At 42.5% G+C, this 23,822-nt stretch overlaps 1 protein-coding gene across 1 annotated transcript in view; it reads right to left on the reverse strand.

The window, feature by feature from the left end:
- Positions 1 to 8,308: 8,308 nt before the first annotated feature.
- Positions 8,309 to 23,822, reverse strand: part of LOC148427037 (Krueppel-like factor 7) — a 28,397-nt gene continuing 12,883 nt past the window's right edge. Inside the window, exons 2-4 of the mRNA XM_088408614.1 lie at positions 20,249 to 20,846; positions 13,346 to 13,469; positions 8,309 to 10,886 (exon numbers count right to left, since the gene is read on the reverse strand). Coding sequence (XP_088264740.1) covers positions 10,835 to 10,886; positions 13,346 to 13,469; positions 20,249 to 20,846 — 774 coding nt within the window. The 3' untranslated portion in view covers positions 8,309 to 10,834. The remainder of the gene's footprint in view (positions 10,887 to 13,345; positions 13,470 to 20,248; positions 20,847 to 23,822) is intronic.

Below are 23,822 nucleotides of genomic sequence, written 5' to 3' on the forward strand. Positions count from 1 at the left end.
GCTAATTGAGCGCAATGCCATATTTCGATTAAACACATGGTAGAAAATGTTACCAGGCTACTATGTCTCTACATCATTGGTTCTCAACCTTTTTTCATTGACGACGTTCCCCCTTGTGAAATATCTTTTCAGCCGAGAAACCCTTAACAAATGCAAAGCATTTTGCTTAAAAAAAAAAAAAAAGACTTAAAAAAATGCCATCATTTAGATTTATTAAACTTTAGACCCTGTCATTTGTATTGGTCATTTGTATTTTGTCAAAAAAGAAATAACTTCATTATTAATACATATTTTTTCACAAATAAATAATCAATATTAAGTGTCATACAGTCATAAAGTGTCATACCTAAAAATGATAACAAATAAATATTTTACACAGAAAACTACTAACCTTTAACCTTTATCTAAAAAGTGTCCTGTTTTTGGATTACATTAGAGATCTCTCCACAAAAATAAATCATTAACTCAATTATGAATAAATATTTGTTCCCCCAAAATAGTCAACCTAAAATGTCAGACCTGTTCTCAAAAAGAAATAATTATAAATAAGTATTTGTCAACAGAAAAATATTCAACTTAAAGTATTGTCTTTTGAGATCAGTTTTTCGTTAAAACACACACACACACACACGCACACACACACACACACACTTTTTTTTTTTTTTACAAAAATACAAGTAAATAGCTTACTGAACATAAAATGTGTTTTATGAACGTATATTTTCCTTAAACAATCAATTGATTCAAGAATTATTTTCTGAGGATTTCTTTGCATGTGTTTTTTTGTAAACTCTTGAGTACCCCTGAAGTTCCTTCAAGTACCCCCAGGGGTACTCGTACCCCCATTTGAGAACCACTGGTCTACATATTACACTGAATGGCGCACTTGTACACTGTTACAAAATTCAGGAGCTTTTTGAATGGGTCTTTTTTCTGATCCTTCTATATCATTTTTGAGGGATGCTCAAGTTATTCAGGATTTGCTAGGATTGCAGCAACTCGGGTCCTGCATATGCAACAATACCGTGTGTCTATCAGTCAACTGGATTTGATCAAAGCTTTCAGCAAGACTCAACATTTATGTCTGTGAGTAAATGTGTAAACGACTTAAGAAACGTCGACAAAGAAAAAAAGCCAACCATTAAATATGATCAACAAAGGTCGCAAGGGTGAATTCTCCCAAAAAGGAATCTTGGAAGTTAAAATAATAAGGAATGAGAATACCATTTACTCAAAGCATCGGAAGGTTAATAGCAGTGTGAATCTGAGTTAAATTGTCAGAAAACACTTCATTTAATGCGAAAAGAGTGTATGCATTGTAAACTGCATCTTAAAACATACCGACACTTGTAAAGATGATTTTCCTCAACAGTTTAACAACATGAGTATTGAGACATTCAATGGCGGTGGTAGAAGTGAATGATATTGAGTATCAAAGCCCTTTGTGAAGATTTATCAGGTGAGCATGCACTGCAGCTGCTCAGTTAAATGAATGAATATCAGAAAATTGCGTGGTGCTTTTTTTTTTTCTCTGAGTTCATTATTGGGCTTTGTTGCCAAACACGCCGCCTCAATCCCATGACCCATTAACCCTTTATTTGAGGTGCAAATTTAAAGGAGAGGCCAGTAATCCCACTCAGAGAGAAAAAGGTATTTGGCTTGGACGATAGAAATGGATTAAACAGCTTACATTAAAGGCCACTTTAATTGAACCAATCAATCCTGACTCTGCTGCCATAAGATAACCGATGAAGGCTACAGATAGTGTATATAGGTCACGGATGGAGGTGGCTAATGGAGTCGGTTTGTTGGACACTCAAGCAAAAGCACTACTGAATCCAAACCAAACACATTTTCTTCTTCGGTCACGTTCTGTGCGGGACAATTTTATCCGTAAGTTTATCCGACAATTTTATCCGTAAGTTTCAGTCCAAAATCAGCAGCATCCGTAATTCCTAAAATAATTGTTTATGCCGCATGTATGCTGGCTTTGCGCTTCATAGGTTTCGCTCTGCCATTCCTGTGTGGCTGGTGCTTCGGAATCAAACTTGCATCAGCCATCATCAGTTTTTTTCATGACCTCCATGTACACCTGTCTTCCCTTGCTGCACTCATTATTGACAGCGTTCCGTTGAAAACAAGCGTGATAGCCGTGACCTTTCCGTTCAACCTGTTAGCAACGTGAGCTCGTTAAACTGGGCTGTTTAATTAGCAGTGGGATGGCAATCAAGAAGGAGTCTGGGACCTCTGCGGGCATAGACATGGATCAATGGCCACCGGGGAGCTTTTAGGTGCTGCAGCACGCGTCTTTTGCGTGCTCGGAATGCAGAAGAAAACACAATGGTCTCACATAAACTCTTCTACTGAAACATGCGTCTCTTGATACCACACTCATCATACACACGGAAGCTAAATTTACGGGATGTAGGACTTTTAAAGGTAGTGCGCGCACACCTCAGGGCTGGAATAATGGCTAGCTAAGGTGCCTTAGCACTTTGGAATCACGCGTATTTTAACTTGCCCACAAGCAATCATGCAGACAAAACAAAGGCAACACCCGCTAAGCTCCAAGTGGAAGCAAGAAGCAGAAAAAAAACCAACCTGAATGCTCAAGTCTGTTAGACTATTTTTGCAGCAGGCGTGCGAAACCTGTAAATGCATTATGCATGCCTGGTCTGTGGAGCGCTGAAGACTTCGTGGTCCACCATAACCCCTGGTAGCTGTCCTGATTCCCAAACCTTATTAGTGTGCATGCAGGCTTTACTCAGCTCCAGTTCTGATCACCTGGTTTTGTTAGCCTAAGGAGTGGCTGGAAGCATATCCAAGCCAGGCTAGTGATTAGACTTGTTTTGATCAAGAAACTGTTAACGTAATGCACTTGTCAAATTAAGGCCTGGGGGCCAGATCCGGCCCGCCACATCATTTTACGAGGCCCGTGAAATGTTGATTTGATGTCACGTTTCTGGCTAAAATACCAACCTGTCATCTACGTTTAAAATTTTAGGGGGGAAACCACAAGCATTTTTGTAAACACCATCTCTCTTTTGAACTTTTTTTGCCAGCCTCTGATTTCAAAAACTAGGTAAATGTGTGACAAACGCACTTAACATCAGTCATACTCAACATTGTAGCCCACAAAAAAAATGAGTTTGACGCCCCTGATGAAATCTCCTTACTACTGCAACACACGCACACAAAACCCGCTCACAAAACAAACCATCACAGGCCTACTAAATGACACTAGAATCCAGCAGCTCAACCAAAATGCATTAAAATATCCCAATGATATAAAAGGATCTCTCACACAACAAATTATATCACGACAACATACAGTGCCTCATCGGAGCTGAAACGTCACTCAAAGTGGCATGGAGATGGAAGCCTGATGCAGATGCTTCTCTGCAACCACTAGTGTGATTAGGGTTTAATTACAGAGGGCCATGGTGACACATTCCCTGTAATTGTAACTATTGACGCGCTCGGCTGCTGGTAGCACAAAATCAAAAGAACCCACCCCCACTCCTAAAACCTCCCGATTGCTTGTTGATGTTAATGGCCTCTCGTTGATGAAACGGTGCCTCAGACATTTCTCGAAAAGCACTGCATGAATCTTGATGAGAGTTTAGCTCAGGCATTTGCAGGAATTTTGTGTGACATTTGGTGTTTATACAAAGTATGGAGGTACTTTTTTCTTGAGGTTGGCAACTTTGTAGGACTTTTCTACATGATTTTAACATCATTGCTGTTAAGCGTTAAAATTCATTATACCTTGATATATAGGTCTTTCGTAAAGTTTCTGGTGCATATGTTTCTTTCTGAATATTTGTGGCCATCAAAAAAAGCAAATAATATTCTCAAGGAGAAAATAAAGTAATGTCTAATCTTTAGGTGATTAGTTATGAGTTATTGATGACAAAACAAATTTTCAACAAAGATGTCCACATTGCAATTTCTTCAAAACAACCTCCTTAAAGTCTCACTTTCATTACCCAGCTGGTTCAAATCTCTATCAAAGAATATGAAAAGAAGGAATTAGTAGACAATGTGCACCATTGAACAATGAATGTGGTAACATTTTTAATGAATTTTTCTCAAAACTTCAGCTTGGAAACATTCAATTTGCTGCAGCTTTGTCAATTTTTGATCTACCTCCATGTGTTGTATATTATTTTCAAGGGAATTAAGTTTAAAATTGGAATATAGCGATGTCAACTTTCATTTTAATGACAATAAATTATAAGCTTACACACACACACACACACACACACACACACGCAGGTGGGCCCATTTGCAGACGGACCGACAAATGACGGTAATGCTAAAACAACGGCAAATTAAAAATGTCCGAAGTGCAATTTTCATCTGTCGGTGTAATCGTTGGGATAGACATCACATCAGATGTCCGTCAGCCCACCATGCTCATTTTTGCTCACTTAAATATAGTTTAAGTGAGCAAAAAGGGGCGTGGTGGGCTGATGGACATCTTAAATATTATTCAACTGCATGATTATGATATGCTGCTGCATCTTTAGAGTGCAAACTATAAACTGCAATCAGCCTACAGTCAAAGTGATAATCACTTTACAGCACCACAAGTGTACACACATGTTCAGTTGAATGAATAAACCACGTTTGTTCAAATCTCTTCTTATCATTTACGGCTGTAACACTGTTTATTTTATCGAAGATTTATTTTTTTAGTTGCGCTCTATTTTATTCCTGGTTTCAAAAAAACAAAACTCATACTGTACACAAGCTCGCTGATGAAAAGTTAAAAGTAATTTTTAGAATTAAGTGTTAAAAGATTTTTTGTGTTATTTTGCTTATTGAATATGTTTTACATTCACAAATTGCCTGCTGATAAGAGCATTCTGGGATGTGTTTCCACTGCAGGCGGTCACTCTATCAAGCAACCAATGGCCTGCACCCAATTTGCATGTTTTCTCTGCTCTTTGCCTGGAAATGCAAATCAAAAGATTTTAGAGTCCCAGAGATTTTTTTTTTAAACTAAATCAACCTTAGCAGAACTTTGTTTTACTTGTAGTGTATATGACAGATGAAATTTAGACAAATTTAGACACATATTAATGAAACCAATTTCTATAGTTATAGAGCAGGCAGTCATGAGAACTGCCATCTACACTTCGAATTTCATGTGACAAAATAGAAATAGAATAATAAATAGTAAGAATGCAGGCTGTAGTAGACCTGACGAATGATGAACATAAATAAATAAATAAATAAATTTCGCCCTCTAGTGGTGGCTGAAGGTTGGGTAAAAATACACCGACGGATTGACGATTACAATTTGGACTGGCTTGAAAAAATGACATACTATACATCAGCGGCGCACGCAGGCTGAAGACCGACTCCACCCCCGGTGAGCCTCACCGAAGTCTCGCCACAGGCTCGCGAACAGCTTGCTGAGCTCAGGAGGAGGTGCTGACAAAGTGTCGAGCTCTGTTGCAGAACTACGAAGTGAGATGGGTCGTTTCACTTGCCACCATGTGTTACACACAGGGAAGGCGCTGGTGCACGCGCTTGCTGTATCACGGGCGATGGAGGTCTATCTGGAGGAAGGCGAACTAATGGATCTGGCAGGGGTCCGGCATATTTACATTGAAATTTATATCATCAAATAGTTTCATAACACACTGACTGTGCATGCTACCACTAAAAAGAAGTATTATGACACCCCATTTAACCGTTTAGCTTTGCTTCTAAACAAGAAAATGTTGCAGTACACCAAGTTGAATTCAATAAATGAAAAGGTTGATAATATAAACATGACAAAACAATTTTAATAATGTCATATTGTCTTTTAGGAACCTAAACCTAAAAAATGATCAAGTTTCTATAGCTGCTTATATTCACAAGGGTTGCTGGCATGCTGGTGCCTTTCCCAGCCGTCTTCAAGCAGTAGGTGGGACACACTTTGAACTTGTTGACAGTCAATTTCAACCATTCAGACGCCCAGGTGCCCACTATACCTTCCATGCATGTTTTTGGAATGTGGGAGGAAGCAGGAGTTCCCGGAGGAAACCCATGAACTCATGGGGAGAACATGTAAACTCACACAGGAGGGCAGCATGAGCTGGAGCGGTGTAAAGATAAATCGATTTAAAATCTCTTATCTTGATCAAAATGCGCCATGAACAATCTAATGGCCCGGATTTAAGGCCACAAATTGTTTTCCTGAGTTTCCGGTAGCCAATATGTGCCACTGTTGTGCTCAGTCAAAGTGATGTGGCATGTTAGATTACCGTGTTGACCTTTTAACTGCTCAAGTGTGTCAGCTGTGAGTGGCGCGTTTGTGCAGAGCTACCTTTCAGAAAATGCAATAGAATTACACAGCGCTCCTCATCTAAAATGGAAAGTTTTGAAATTGTTTGGAATTTTTAAGCATAATGGAAAGACGGACAAAACCCTGGCCGTTTGCAAACTTTGTCGAGCGATCACCAAATACTTCAGAAGTACAGCCAGCATTAGTAATCGCCTGGCAAGTCAGGATGGCGTGACTGATTCGAATTAACGGGATGCTAATGCAGCTGGCATGGACAAGAATGGGCAGGACAAGGACAAATAAAAAAACACAACGGCCACAACTCAGCAAGGTCCCAGGGATTATAGCATCTATTGTTTTATTGCAAAATACTTCTGGTTGCATAGTATGAGGCTTTGGGTCCTTTCCCAACCAGTGAGAGTGGCAATCACCACAGATGCGTGGACTTCAGCGCCAACTCGTATGTGGCGATCATAGCGCATCATATTTCTCCAGACTGAGTATTAAGCAATCATGTCTCACAAAGAAGCGTCTTCACGTGCTGATTGGACATTTTTGGATAATGAACCCCAACCCTGTTTTATAACAACTATTATTTTTGATGTAATCTCAATTTCAGTTTTTGTTTTCTGAATTAATGTTAAATGTTCAGTAGGCCTTGTGTATTGTCTCACGGACACCGCATAAACCAAAGGATAGCATTTTAAGATGACATTTCGTATTTTGTTTTTTCCTTCTCGGTTACAAAAAACAAATGAATGAACATATACAATTATTTAACAAATAATTATCCATAAATTGGTATTGACTGTAAATGAACGGAATCAAATCTTACCGAATCGATAAATATATTATACATGGATATATATATATATATATGTAAAACAAAACACAAAAATAGTAGTTAAAGTAGCCTTTACAGAGGCAGTTTTGTGATGTACATAGGCCAGCCAGACACAGCGCGCCGCAGCTGAGCAACCAAACTGGACAATTTTGAACACATTGGGATTTGTGACCTGTGCACACTTCCAGATGATCTTGAACACACTGCAACAAAATTCCAATTCACCTTTTGTCTGTGATTGACAGTCAACCAGTGGAGTCTGCCCTAATTCATCAGGGATAAGCTTCAGATCCTGCTGTGACCCTGAGCAGGATAGGCTGTACAGAAAACGGAAGAAAGCGAACCACAGACAGGGGAGAGTTGTGTGTCTCTAACAGCATTGTATCAAGACGGATTTTCAATTATTTGCAGACTATTCCGCTTGGGATGTGAGGTGTAATAGCCGGATTTAAAAAGTGTGCTGTTGTCCTGCTGTGAAGCTTCCTTGCAATAGGAGTGTGCGCATTTGTGGTTGCGTCGTCACTCTGAACATGTTTAGGGAAGCACAGCCTTCACTGAAAAATGATTCCAGTATTTTTGGTAGATAGCTTTGTTGTAATTACTGATAAAAGGACATTAAGTTTAAGATAACACATAAGCTTCTTGATGAGGGTGAAAGTTTCAATTAGAGCGTATTAAACAAAACGGAGAGAAAAAAAGCTCTGATGGGAGCTCCTCTTTGCCAGACCCAAGGAGAATTAACACACTGTATAGGACCATTTAGCAGGGAGTAATTACTCCCTAATTAGTCATTACTTATTCGATTAGCCTTTTATCAGGTGGTCATGGTCAAAAAGCAAGAATAGCACAGAAGCCTTCTCACCTTGTTTACAAACAGATGTGATTACTCATTGCGAGCGGGTGTTTTTCAGCCTGCCTGTGAAGGACAGAATCAGAAATCATCACGCAAGGAGGAATAAGGGCAGACAATTCAATTATGCTACCACTTTGGCTGAAACTGCTAAGAAATGTCAGTGATGGAGCCTAAATACACCGCGGGCACTCATTGCGACGAAAGGGCTGATTCCGGGATTGAGTCTTAATAAGACGTCATTAACGCTAATGTAGGAAGATGTGACGGACAATGTGTGCATTTTGTCAATGAACAGACCAGCCAGGAAGCATGACTACTCCATGCCAAACTGTGTCTACCATTTATTACACATAGTTACATTCTTAAATTAAAACAAACAAACAAACAGTTCCTTGCATAGAGATATTACAATACCAATTTAAAAAAATGAATTATGAAACAAACCAGTAACAAAAATAAATCTTTCTCATTTTTCCATAATAAAGAACATCGTCATACCCATACATCATAATATACAAATGATAAATTTTAAATACTTTATGCAGTCAAAAGAAAGGGAGAAAGAACAAGAAAAACGGAGGAAGATGGGGGACAGAGGAGTTGAAAGGCTTGGTATCTTGTGGGAGGAGGGGGGAGGCGACAGGGGGGCACCAGTAGAAAAAGGGGTCTGATTTAAAATTCAGAAGATCAGCGATGCTGAGAGCTGCAGCCTGCACCTCAGACCGAGCCACCGTGTGTGTACGTGTGTGTGTTTGTGTGTGTGTGCGCGCGCACCCTTTTGTGAGCACTCGCATGAGTATGTGCGTGCATGCACAGAGGGCGTGCTTAAATGTATGTGCACAGGTTTCGTGTATAAAACGGTTACTGTACAGAGATGCAGTGGTGGTGTGATGTGCACAAGCGGACAGAAAACATCAGATATGTCACTTTTTTTTGTCTTACAAAATAGAGTGCAAATACAGACAAAAGAAATACACACAGGCACTGCATAATTGACAATCATTCATTAAAAGGACACATAAGTGAAGCACAAAAAACAAAATAAGTATAAAAAGTAAACATTCACATTTGAACTCCATGTTTTCCAGCGCACACTTCAGAGGAATCGGTTGAGTCGGTTTCAATTCGCTGCGTGTCTGTGCTCAGTCAAGGCTTGTCCATGAGAACAGTTAAAACAGCCACATTTTTGCAGTCATTCATGTCGAACATCAGAGTTGGAGTATTGAAAGACATACACAGAGCTGCCATTGATGGTGCAAACCACTTTTATTCATTTCATCTGTGTCCAAATCAGGACCGAACAATTGAACTGCCGGGGGTAAGAGCTGATCGGGTGCCTTTTGTATCATTTGTTAGGACAAAATGGATCATTTGTCCATGCCGTCCTGACAAAAGGCAGAGCTGGCGTCTGGGATTTAGGAGTCACAGCACCAAGAAGAACTGCATCCACATGTCTAAATGTCTTTGTTGCGTGTTGTTGTTTCTCTCTGTTCAAGTTTCAGGAGCTGAAAGGGCAGCTATCTTTGCGGAGTGTGCATTTCTTAACAGTGAGTAGATCTGATCCCTCCTCTCTTCCCCTTGACCATCTGTCGGCCACCCCATGGAAAACTGCACTCCTGATCCCCTGACGGACCACCAGAAAAAAGTTACACCAATCACCCGGCGTGACTTCCTAATTCAACGACGATGTGGAAAGGTGGGATTTCACAAGGAGTGACCATGCGCCATTCAAATTTTCTGCTGCACGTGTACAGACACATCAGAGATACATTCACATTGATCTGCCAGCCAATTGATTGGATTTGTTCTCCTACACGTTCCTTTCATGTCCTACAGGGGATAAATCTGTGGAATGTCCCTGGAGATGCATAGGGCCTGCTTTCGTGAAAAAGATTGCATTCTGAATGGAACTTGACTAAATTGGAACATTTGTGTATGGCAAGCATCGCCGTGGCTGGTCGGATGCCAATCCCTCTCCAAGGCCAAGAGAGATCGCTTCAGGCATCGACAGTTTCTATTTGGCTGTAACCATTCCCAAAGAGTTCTTGAGAATGGTATATTCCGAACAAATGCGAGCTCTTCGCTTAAAATGATACAGCCTTTAAATACAAAGTGGTCTTGTCTGATATGCGATCCCAGCTGCTTTCACTTGTGCATGGGGCCCAAGTCCCTCAAATTCTGACAAAGCGGGGATTTTCTCTGGACCCGAAGGCTTGCAAAGACTCCGTTGTGCAACAGCTTCAGTTATGGAATTCAGGCTCAAGCAGGAGATGGCCTCCCTTAGATCTCTTAGATTAGATGAGTTTAGAGCAAAGTCCGAATGAAAGATGTTTCAAGACCCCCGCAGCTATCTGGGGACCTCAGCAAAGAAAAACACAGCCATTTTCAAGTCCTCGGTCGCCATTCGTGCCATCAAACCAGAAGAATTTGGAAATGGATCCAGTTTGGAATTTTGAGAGGTCATACAGAAACGTAATGAGATTTGAGAGCCTTCAACTGATCGTCAACCCAGCAAGATGTTGTTTGGCTCAAAAAGCTCTACATAAAAGTGCTAACATGGCTGCTTGTGGGGCGATGCTGCTTGAACATGAGGCAAAAAGCGGACTGAAACCAATAGCTGCCAACTAAGGTCCCATTCGGGGAGGCAGATGACGCTTAATGGAATCATGTGAGACCCGTGTGTCGCCTGCCGGTTTTCAAGCCAAAGCGTGGCACATCTGCCTCCGCCTTTGAGAAGTGCCAAATCTGAGATTTGGTTCGTCTGAGATCCATGGTGATAATTTTGCTGCAAGTGATGCTTCTCTCTCTGCTTCCTTACTGCCTCCACTCCCCTTCTGACATATCTTGTGCTCCTTCAGATGTGCCTCTTCATGTGCAGCGCCAAATGATCCGACCGGGAGAAACACCTGCAAACAGCGGATGGGGAAACGCTCCATTAGTTTACAAACATGACATTGTAGAAAAAGGATTGTGTAGTCAATGCTGCTGTTAGCTAGTGCGCACTGAGCCCTGGGTGTTGAGACAATTAGTACTCATGTAGCTATTTCCTAATCAGCATTTGCAGTTGCAGCTTCTGATGATTTGAGTTGTCGTGCCACGAGCAACAGGCGACAACTTCGCGGAGCTGAAAAATCACAAGTGACGGATGATTAACTGAGGACATATAGTCACTTGATGGAGAACGCACATGTTTTAAATGTTTTTATTCCCAACACAATGGCCTCAAATGAAAATTACAGGGCTGGCGTTTTAATTATGCACGCTCGTGTGCACATCCAGCCATTTTATGACGGCATTCCCCCAATATGCATAGATTGACACCATTTTTGCTCTGTGTGAGAGAGAGAGAGAGAGAAGCTGTATGATCTCATGAATACTATGTTGGGAATATGTCAGACAGAGGTACACTAATACTTATGATTAACGTGATGATTGCAACATTGTTTTTTGTAAACTGAGTGTTCTATTTTCATCTGATTTCACAGCATGTGCCGTGTTTGCAAAACACCAGCTTTGTTTAAGTGAACACAAACACACAGAGCTGTAAAAAAATAAATAAAGTGACTGTATACCATTTTAAGCCGACAAACCTTAAAATGAGATGCTAGAAACTGGTGTTTATAGGTATTTCTGGAAGTCTTGATATGATTGTAAAAAGCACAGCAAATTACATTTTGCCCAAAACCGTTTTTTTTTTTTTTTTTATTTAATTGTTCTTTCTTGCAGTAGTCTAATTTTTCCAGAGCTGTGCAATATTTTAAAATAGAGATTTAGTTTCTGCGCAAATGCCTCCATGATCAGTCAAATGGATTTGTCAGAAGATTGAAATTTTCAGGAACCTCGAGTCAAATGCCCTGAGACAATGATTATGGATTAATGACATGATTATTTTTTTGAACGCATCTGAGTCCTTAATTTCAGTGGAGAGGCAACTGTCAGGATGAATCTGTGTTTGGCTGAGGGGCGGAGTTACACCGATGAGCCGCAAGTTGTAATGTCTTACAGTCACACCTGGAACCATGATGTGTGTATGTTTGTGTGACAGTTACTGTCTTCTGCCATCAGACAGCGTAGCAAACTCACGGGGTGAACGAAAGACCCGGGAGACACTCAAGCATGTTTTACGTGTAGGTTCAGCGAGACAGATGGCAACGTATGAGTCACAACTCGGGGGCACCACACCAGCTGGCACGCCGCAGGTCTCTCACCCCCTATCACCCCTCGTCTCCCAAAGCCTCCCTCACAAGCCTCCATCTTCCAGCCTGTCGTGCCCCGCCCCCCCCTCCTTCATCTCAGCGTGATCTGCGCTGGGCCTGAGGGGTCGGGCGCCATGTGACAGAGATGAGCCCGAATTAGGGAAGGCGCCTGCAGGGTAGCTGGAGATGGGGGAATTATGGAGGGAGAGTTTACTGTATTTACAGTGTGTCCAGCTGAGGCCTGCTGATGACAGATACTCTGATGGCTCAAGCAAGCTATCAGGTAATGCACACACAGAGGCAAAAGACACTACCGGTCTGCGTTATAGATACTCGTTATGCAGAACGGCGTATTTTAGTGTCATAATCGCAGCATATGAACATAATTTCTGTTGACTCGTCACACCTAACAACGCATTTACTTTTCAATTTAGTCACTGACGCTGACATATGGGTCAATATGGCCCCATAAAACTATGACGCCGCAGATGCTTTACAACTATCTCAGATTTATACTGTCGGCTGCGCCTTCCACAAGATCACAAAACTGACCTTTTCATCCCAGCAGCTATTCCCCAGAAGACAAAATTGCGGCGAGATCCCCGAGGTGTCAGCGAGGGTCGGATCACAGACAGAGGCTTGTAATTAAAACAGGGCTAAAGATTTTTGTGTCACAGTCAGCCTGATCTTTTTATAGGAAATAACGGCCTCTGAATGCTCGATGGTTTCACCAGTCGGGCTGCAAATTAACATTTTGCTTGTGTTTCATTATTAAACAGCGGGCCGCGCCGACTAATTAAGGTAGGGCGTCGAAAGCAAATTACATCACATAGCGGCACCGCTCAGTAAAGAGCTTGCTGCGTTTCGTATGGGAATATGCAGAGAAGGCTAAAGCTTGACCGCAGGGCCCCGATCCATCTGCCAAAGAATGAAATATTTAGACACTAAGATTTCGTGCGGAGCAAACTGCTTAGCTGGTCAGTTTACTCCGCTCAAGGACGCTTGGGATCAGAGCAGCAGTCACAAAACATCCTGGGAAGTAAGTGGGTCAGTATGAGGTTTTATTTACAGAAACACACTGACCTGTATTTGTACCATCCTCAGCTCAAGCGTCACCATACAAATTACAGTGACAAAATAGCGGAGGAGAAAGAGGCACATTGACAGACCTGTCGCAGTGGTTGCACTTGAAGGGTTTGGCTCCGGTGTGTTTGCGGTAGTGCCTCGTCAGCTCGTCGCTCCGGGCAAATCGCCATTCGCAGCCCTCCCACGAGCACTTGTATGGCTTCTCACCTGTATGGGGATAGGGATGGAAACACCTGTTTCAACAACAATAATACAGTGAGAAAAACACTTACCGTCATTGTCACTGATTATGTCCCAGTGGACTGTGATCATGCTGATAACACAGAAGAAAAATACGGCAGGAGGGGGATGTTTTTTGAGGGGTGTGCAAAGACTGGTTGTTTACGAAATTGAAGATTTCAATGATTTAAGATTGAAATTATAGGCTGCACTTCATGCATTTTCCGCAAGAAATAAGTAACATTAGAATAACCAACCGAACATCGATTTTGTATACTGCTTGTTTAATATATGTATAAAAGCACAAAGGTTGGTTGCGGAGTCCAATCTGATGAATGCTGAAAGCTTGATTGCTGCAGATCAACATGAATGACATGTTGGTCTTGTTTCTCCGGGCAGCGCCAAACCCTTTGCACATTTTCTATCATTTTCACATTGTTTTATCTTTATCTTATGACAACAGAGTGGCAATATTCACATGAAATCCAACTTGAGCAAAATGGATTGCAAACCCCATGGGGACCTGGTTTGAAATGTAACAGATGGTGGACACAATAAATCCGCGCTGGACAGTGTGAATATGCGAGGGTCTAGATCACGGGTGTCCAAAGCCAGTCCTCAAGGGTCGTTATCCCGCACGTTTTGGAGGTTTCTTTCCCCACACCTGATTCAAATGATCAGCTAATCAGCAAGATCAGCAGCATTATGCAAGAAATTTAGATTCCAACCAGTATGTTCTTTCTATGAGGAAACAGTGTTAGCTAACACGCCTCTGCCACCCCATTAATTAACAAAGAGTCTTGAATACAAAATAAAGTCATGATCAATGCAGACGCATATCATTAGTGCTCTGTTCTGGGTCCTGTATAGACTTCTTAATTTGACTGCTCCGCGACGACGTTGACAGCCTGGCGCTAATCGTGTTTTCAACTTAATGTGGAGGCAAATATATTTTCATATATATTCCATCACCACAGTTTGATGGAATTTGTCCTATGTTTCTTATATCACAGCTTTTTTTATGGGATGGATCCAAAGTAAAAGGGGGAAGAAAAGTCTGGCTCGAGCATTTTGAACAATGTTTTTACCTTTTCCTATCAAAGTGGAAAGCAAGTGGTTGATCGTTCCACTGCACATGAAAAGGCCTGTGATTTTTAAAATGATTTTGCCCAAAACGAAGACAAGTTTCTTGTTTTTCTGTGTTAGTTTCCTGGATGTCCCAAGATTTTTTATTTTTATTTTTTATACCATGAAGCAACAGCAAGCCAGTACTTTTTGTCTTCTGTAAGACGTCATGAGGGGAAAAGTCCGCATAAACCCAACTTTCATTACATAAGTGTTGACTTAAAAGAATCTGAACTCGTACAAAGCATACTTTGCATCCAGGTACATTTAGAAGAGCAGGTCCGGGCCAACCGGCTGTGTGGGCAACAACGCCCCAAGAGTCAGGAATGCCTGACTATGTTGCCTTGCAGTGGGGCCAAGAGAGGAGCCGTACGCGTTGATGCAGGGTGCATGCAACATGAGGCGGCAGTCGTCGGCCGGATCTGGCAACGGCACACTGCCATGCCACCGGCCAATTACCGGGCATGCCGGCAGAGCATGGAGGCAGTTGCCTAGCAACGGTAACTGTAGAGATGTACAGAGCAATGGGGGAGGGATAGTGAGAGGTGGTAGCGGTGGTGCCGCGAAAGGAAGGAGGAAGGGGGGCATTAGGAGACCAGTGCCTGCAGCAGTATTAACCACTCAGCTACCGAGTCCTCCAACGATATGCTGCCCCGTTGCCTGGAAACAGAATTCACCTCCCCCACCTTTTCTTTCTCATGATACCCTTACAAAACAGACAAGTCGACTCGACTCTTCAATCACGCACACGCACATGCGTGCTACACACACACACACATAAAAACACACTGCTTTCATTCAGTGGGAGTAAGTGTGACTGAAAAAATGGAAATCAGTTATCCAATCCACCAGATTAGCCCAAACTCATGTATAATCAAATTATGCTCTTGTTACTTTTGAAACATGTTGTGGATCATTTTCTTACATTAAAATTAATGCAAATTGTCTTGGCAGTTACATAAAATGTCCAGAAAACACCTATTCAGACATGTCACGCTGTGCAATGCACCCCCCCCCCCCCCCCCCCACACACACACACACACATACTCCCAAAATGCCTTTCAGAATAATCAAATCAAAAGAGAAATTAGACATTTACCTCCCTAATCTGATAACTGGGTGTTTCCTGAGTCACGGTAATCATATCATGTGTCATCTGTTACTTCTGATCATTCTCTCTAACACTCACACACACATGCATGCAGGGAATGCACTCCACAGCCATTCAGGTGCCAGTGTTGATCTTAATTGCATTTCCTCCATTAACTGGAGCCGGTACCGGGCATCTGGATCCCAGAGGTCATTAGGAAGCCTCTCCGAGAGTGCAGACCTGCAGTCGGCAGTTCAACCTTTGATACGAGAAAGCAGCATGGGGTTGGGGGCAATTGCATGAAGGTGGAAAGATTTGAGATGGAATAATGTGTTATGATGAAGAGAGCCTTGAGGTCAGCTCAAATATTCGTGTGTGTCAAAAGACATCTTTTCTCTCTTTTAAATGCTTTAAATATCAGTAAAAATACAGACGCTGCATGCTCACATCCTTTAGTTGATGACGGCATTCCCATGGATGCTGACAGTGAGCATGAGTATAATGACGGGAGTGTAACCCTGACCACCAAACTGGCAAGAGTAGGTTTAGGGTTGTGCCGTTTACTGCCACTTCCCACCATGTTACTACTCAACAGCCACATGGCATGCTTATGCATCAGTGTTGTCTTGAATAAGAGCTTCTTTGCGTTTGAAATGAAATTGTCCAATATTAATACGTGACAGTGGAGCAGCTACCACAGGAGTCAAACGAAAAGTGGAGTTCAAGGATTTTTGTGAAGAGGGACTCGGTAGAGGAGGGAGGAAGGCGATGAAGGATGTCGGACGAGCGACAGAGGAAGAATAACTCAAGCCGCCTTGTGTTTTAGTTCTTCCCTCAATGTGCTCCCTATCTAATTGTACCACTTCTTATCTGTCATAAGCCTATTCACAAAAAGCTCTACAGGGCACTGCTATTCCATGCCGACCCGTCTAATTCCAGATTAAATCGTCGCCTTTTCTCCGGCAGTAATTTATGGAAATAACAAGTAAGAAAAAGAGGATTTGAGTAATGACATCTTTAAACGTGTCAGGATAATAGTGCAATGACTGGGGGAGCCTGTGGTACAGCTGTTGCTTCGCAAATGAGGTCTTTCCCTTGTACAATTCTGGTTGGACACTTGTCTACACTCCACTTTTCTATGTGATTGAAACATTTGATTTATATGCTGTTTGACCTTCAAATCCTACTGTCTTGGGGTTAAGGTCAGAGTAGCTTGAAACTCAACTCAAGAATTTGTCAATGGTCTACCAATTTGACATCATTTTTACTCACAAGGATGATGAATACACTTCACAGGTGAAATTGCAGATTGTGTCCAGTTGTTTCAGTGTGGGTTAGTGTGGTCCTTTCAATAACACTGGGAATTTTCTTGCACTTCTCCAAACAACATGGAGTGCATACAAATCGGCTTTACTGATAAGCATTAGAACGCAAACGGAGATGTTGCACAGCTTTGGCAGTGGCATAGAGCAGTGCAAATCCATTGTTGTGAGCCGTGGGTTCACAATTCGTCTTCTGCTGTGCCTTTTTGACCCCTTAGGAGAGTGGCTGTCGCATCTTCGGACCTTCATGTTCCTTTCATAGAGGTTATAAAGCAGTCTTCTGATATAATATTGTCAAATAAAATAACAGATTAAGAGAGGCTGAACAACAAATGTCTAAAAGTAAATACTGTATTGATTTCAATTAAATATCACAGTTGTCCAGAGAATTCTCTTGTGTCTTTGCACAGAATGTTTTGTTTTAGGAAACTGAAACGTCAACAGTTTTTTTCCATGATTTATGATTAAAACAATGCAGACAAGGACCACCATAAGAGTTTCAAACGTTTAGATTATTATGCAAGAAAAGCAACACTTGATATGTGAGTGTCTTTTTCACTGTGAATTATTGTTGCATTTGCACTGTTGTGTTTGAACTCAAATTCACATAGCTCCAAGAGGACATCTGTAGCCAGAAGCGGAGTTGCCCTGCGTATGTTTATGGAGTTGGCACGTGGCAAAAGTACACTTCCTGTCTCTTTCCTAATAAATCCTGTATAGCAACTCGGTATCTTACAGAAGTGGGCTAAATAATAATAAATGCACATTTACACCTAAAGCAATCAGGTTTGTGTTGCATGCTTGTAAAAAAAAAAAAAAAATCTTTTTGGATCATTGCAATCTGGGACGCACACATATTACCGGTAAATACGTGCAGTATTTTACTGCACTCGAAGTCCTTTGTTAACCATGGAGTTCTACTCCTGGGGTAACACAAATTTGTGAGTAGGTGCGAAATTGCCATAATCTATCATCAACCTACCTTACTGCCGAGTTAAATACATAAATACCAAATATGAATGATTTAACCATTATTGAGAATTACTGCTTTCAGGGGGCCGTAACATGAAAAGTCTCTTTTTTGGAGCTTTTTTCCATGTTTCAACATTGATATCTCACCCTAAACACTCCCAAAGTATAATTTTCCTTCATTTATGCATTTCTTAGCATTCCTTGCTTATTTTGTGCTCTAGCACCAGCCCGCCCCTGAAAACAGCTTGAAGTGCGCTTATGACGACAGGAGCAAGACAGGAGCAATTTGTACCTCCCCAACACCTCCCTCTACCGCCCGTGGAAGAGAAAATGCAGGCCACATCTTTTAGTTTCGTTTTGGTTCCAGGACGAGGGGAGATTTCGCACCGAGTCGGGCAAAGTGAACAGCAACGAGTCATTTATTAGCTACAACGTTTTACTGTAGGAAATGCTGAAGTGGAAAAAATGTGTGTTTGGGAGCACACAGTCAGACAATCAAAATCAATAGTAAATAATTAACCAGCAGGCAGAATTATTGTTATGAATACTAGGTTCCCAAGGGGAATGATTTGATAAAAGGAATGCATGTTAGTAAAAGCGGTGTATTGATGCCGTTTTTGGCCCCGTTATTCATGCTGTTGGAATAGACTCAATCTGCCGCAAGCCTCGTGAGGACGAGTGGTCAGGATGATGGATGGATGCATGTTGCGTGGCCTGCCGGCATTGAGTGACAAGGGGGCAGGGCAGCCACACGGTAAGGGGTGGGATCTGTGCAAATGAGCCATTTTTCACCCTGGTTAGAAATATCTGTACCATAAAACTCATATTTAATGAGAAAGTAAATCGCAAATTTGCCATACGTAATTCATATGCACATATTATACTGGGGAAAGTATTCAAATATGTTATTACAGCCCCTTTAAGGTCTGTTCATGTTTGACAATACCATCCAGTTCAAATGAGTGAAGTGGAGGCTCGACCTGTAACAAGGAAAAAGTTCCTCCGACACAAATCTTTAGCTAGGTTCACACTGCAGGACTTAATCGTCAATTCAGGGGGATCTTGTGAATCCTTTTTTTTTTTTTGATTATGTCATTCGCATCTCTAAATAAATGTGACCTGTAATAAGACTTGTGTTTGAATGCTAAACAGCCCAAAAGTGCTCCGAATGCACATTGTGAATATCGGAACTTCAAGGACAGTGGGGGATCTTAACGTGTTTATGGAAATACCATGGCCATGTTGAAATGGCATCGGGGAGCCAGAATATTTTCAATCTGCTAAATTTAAGGAGTACATTTGTGCAGTACCAGCAACGTCTCTCTCCTTACTCCGAGTGAGCGGCTCACTCGCTCACTGAGCAAGAGCGAAAAAGAAAAGGACAATCCGGCTTCCTCCCACACTCCAAAAACATGCATGGCAGGTGTATAGAACATACTAAATTGGGTGTGATTGTGTGTGTGTGTGAGTTGTTGTTCCTCTCTGTGTGCCCTGCAATTGGTCGGCGACCGGTTCCCCGCCTACTGCCCAAAGTCAGCTGGGAGAGGCACCAGCAAGCCTGTGATCCTTTTGAGAATAAGCGGCACAAGAAACTAGATGGATGGCTGGATGGATGAAATAAGCATCAGAGTTTTAGCTCATTTCAAGCAACAACAACAAAAAATAGGCACGATTAAACAACTCATTGGAAAAAATAGTCTTAACATTATCCAGATCCTGGTTTTGAAAGATGTCTTTAGATGACGGCAATATCTGCCACAACATGAGACAGTATACGCCAATATGCCGTGACTTGCCTCCATAAATGTTGTCTGTAAATTATTTGTGGTTTCTTGATGATTGCCGCCACAGCAAAAGGAGACCTGTCACTGACCTAGACCTGCAGGATGCTGGAGTGCAGGAAAGGGGGTAGGGGCGTGGGGGCGCATATAGCTGGGAATGGCAGGCAGCCTATCCAGGTCAATCCATCCATCAGGAAGCAGTTACTCAGACGGAGGACAGCACCCAGACAAGGGTCTGAGTGGTTTGGGATGGAGATGGAGGAGTGAGAGAGTTATGGCAGTGTGAGCCTCCCCTTTCGATATAGTCAACAACCTTGTCACTGGAGACCAGGTTCAGATAGAGAAAGAGTGGAACGAGAGAATTGGTATTATGTCTTAAGTTTGCCAAAAAGATGGATGAACAGGGGAAATTGGTCAATATAAACAGAATGAATGAATAGCCGTTAGAAATTTCTACCAGCAAACCAGAGTTCTCACCTGTGTGTGTCCTCTGATGGGCCTTTAAGTGGGAGCTTTTAGTGTAAACCTTCCGACAGCCATTGAACTGGCAGCGATGGATCCTCTTCTTGTTCTCCGGAAGCTCGCCGAGCACACATGATACTCCCTCATCTTCCTCTTTTACCTGGACGGGAAGCGGGTGCGCCGCCACCAGCCGGGCAGCGCTGAGCCCCACCTTCCTGGCCACCAGCTTCAGGGTGAGCGTCCCATCGGCAGATGCTGTTAGGGAAGGGCTGGGTTTCACCAGGTGCCGGCCGAGTTCCGGCGATGAAGGGGGCGTTAGGGAAGTGACTGCACTTAGCTGTGCCTGGTGAACTCCTTCCAGACCATCTGTGTGTTCTGGTACCTTTGGTTCAGTTTTTATCGAAGTAGCGCAAGCTAAGTTCTTCCGTGCGGTGCAGAGTATTGCTGTTGGTGGGCTCGGGGGCTCATGTATGCTGGGGAGAACGTCAGCTAGCTCTTCCTCGCCATCCTCCTTCAGGTAGGCAGGGGTCAAGAGTCCATCCAAATCATGGTCGAAGAGCTCCGACAGACGCTTTGGCTCTGTCTGCAGATAACGCTCCAACTCGAGGCAGGTCTGGAAGAGATAAAAACAGGGGAACGCTCACTCTCCAATCCAACTTAATAAACATCCATCATTGGATATGCCATCATCCACTTATGGGTACTCTACTCACTTGGCTGTCACAAAAAGCACACACATTACCAGAAATCTGTGACAACGATTGTACAATGATGGACTGCGAGTGTAATTGGAGATGTCCTAAACTGCAAACAGTTTTTATCAAACCAACATTTCATTGTGCCGGAACAAACATGCGCGTGTCAGCTTCTAGCGAGCTAATATCGGAAGATTTACTTGTCCGTATTTATGGTCGGCTTCTACCCAATTACTCCACACACCTACTGTAATCATAGAGGCCAAATAAAAGACCCCTGATTTGTGCACACTGGTGTCCTGAGGAGTCAATTACTTTACACTGTGCTGTCAAGCTTCTATGAGGCCAGGGATCGTGGCGTCCAATGTCCAAGGATGAAGCTATTATTGCGGGCAGACGGCGCCAGTTTGATCCCTGGGATCGTTGTGTTACACTTGTAGCCACTAACCTGTTTTGACAGCTGAGATGGAGGCGAGCAGCTCTGGCGGGTGCGTACTACTACCCACTTCATTTGTGTGTAAATAGGCACTGACACACAGAGTAGCTGCTCCCATTATCAGAAATAAGGTTGTACAGACTGAACACATCAGAGATATTTACACCCCCACCCCACCGCCTCCTACCACAATTCCTCTTGCATCCTTCACTCAATATTTGCACGTTCTCAAAATAAAATCACACATTTTTCTTCTTTTTGGGAGGGCGGGGTCTGTTGCTATGGGAATGTGTCTTCCAGGAACAAAGGAGTACCTTTTTTTTTGTTTTGTTTTTTGCAATGGTTCCACAATATGCATACTGACATCAAATTCAAAGCTACTATTATTGTGGCGACTTCTTCACCCAAGGTGAGCTCTAATTATCCACCAAATCCAGCCACTCAGGGAGGAACTTCTTCAGTAAAGCGCTGAGGACTGCAAACCGAGGTGAGCTTGGGTGTTGTAGATAGTCCAAGGAGGCAGAAAAGAGGATAGAAGAGGATAAGTGGGAGGGAGAGGCAAGTGGAAAGTGAGTAGAGCAACAGCGGCGACTCGCTGAAAGAAGCCAAAGAGCTGAGGAAGGTCTTGACTTCATTTTCTCCGCAGGGGGAATGGGGGAGTGAATCCTTTTCGGAAGCGTCACATTTGGTGTAAGAGGATCCTGTCAGTGGTACCTCACACACGAACACACCCGCCTAAAAGGCGCTCACAAACGTACGCCAAATACAAGGTTACGATCCTTGGCGATGAGATGGCATGTTGGCAGTAACACGGGCATGCAACTTATGTGTATGTTGTGATCGCCACACTCGCTTTGCACACTTCCTTTCCCCTGTCACTCCATCAGAGGCAGCCACATCAACACGTCCCCCAGGTGGTGACATTAACATTGTTTGAGAGAAGGTCAGGTAGTTGATCAGCAGCTTGTGTTTGTTTATGGCTGTTAGGCATGGCTGGTGTTACGTTGTCTGAGTATAATTATGCTGCTCTGAGCGTAATTATTCAACGCGTGTGTTTTTGCCTGAATAACCACTGTAAGCTCATGCATAAACAAATCTTTGCTGATATGGTGCCCTAAAGTGTGCATGAGCGAGAGAGAGAGAGAGAGAGAGAGAGAGAGAGAGAGAGAGAGAAAGAGAGAGAGAGAGACAGAGACAGAGACAGAGACAGAGACAGAGACAGAGACAGACAGAGAGAGAGAGAGAGAGAGAGAGAGAGAGAGAGAGAGAGAGAGACTTGGCTGAGGGCCTGTCTGGAGTGCCGACATTTATTGGCTTTGCACAAAGCCAAGTTCCATTTTCCTAATGGGCTTTTTGGGATGATTCCCCTTACGTGAGTCTGGATGAGATGGAATGATCTGCTGGCTATTCCAGCTGCCAACCACTGAGCGAAAGGTTGTGACTGTGCATTGGTGGCAATACCATGACCAAGTAACCCACGTCATAAACTTTAGGCAAAATTATTGATTTTTTTTTTTTTGTAAAAAAAAAAAAAAAAAGTTTAGCTGTGTGGGTGAAAAGTCGTGGTGGGATAGTGGGCTGCAGGCATTACAAACAAACAAAAAAACACGTGAAAAATGTGTTTTATCTTTTGTTCTGATTAATTTGCGCCCAGTCCAGTCAGCTGCGATAGGTTCCAGATGTAACATTATGAAAACCCAGACACACTAAAATATCAGGCAACTAACAGTCAAGATACCATCGAGTAAAGAAATGCTATATGTATGCCAAATCAACTTGTACTCCTTGGAAAAAACATTCTTATTAAACACAATTCACCTTTACAGCATTTTGAAATAAGAACCAAAGCTCTTTTTGACACAATTTAACATTCACAGACAAATCATTTCAAGGACCAACGCCAAACAGAGGGTGCGTTTTGCCGATTTTACTTTGGCTCTGATGCACGCATCCACGTCCAGAGTGCAGCTTCTTTCAATTCTGTATCACACAGACGGGAACAAATTAGCTTTGTTGTCCCATTGATATGAACAATTGGAAGCCGCTTTGTTACATCTGAAGGTTCACCAGCTTAAGTATTCACTGCTATGCATGACTTGGCAGTCCTTACTTGGATGTTTGCACGAGTTGCTGCGCTTCGATTATAAGAATGCGACTCGATGGAACAGGTATTTGCTATACAAAAGGCAAATTAAAAAGGCATTTCTCTGCCTTTATGTTCGTTCATCTTATACGCGCTTAGTGCCGAGTAATGGCGCACTCTTGCAAAAGGCTTTCTTTTACAGAGATTAGCATAAGCATTTAATCTAGTTTACGAGCCCCTTTAGCTTCTTTTAAGCAAGGCTTCCTTAACACCGAATGTACCCAATGCTTCAGAAATGATTCAAAGGACCAATAGGCACATTGTCCATACGCAACTCCAGTTTTAAATACAGCCGGTGTAGAAACACCAGACAGG

This window comes from Hippichthys cyanospilos, chromosome 2, assembly GCF_059441005.1.
Source record: "Hippichthys cyanospilos isolate Australia breed blue-spotted pipefish chromosome 2, RoL_Hcya_1.0, whole genome shotgun sequence".
In the NCBI taxonomy this organism is placed as follows: Eukaryota; Metazoa; Chordata; class Actinopteri; order Syngnathiformes; family Syngnathidae; genus Hippichthys; species Hippichthys cyanospilos.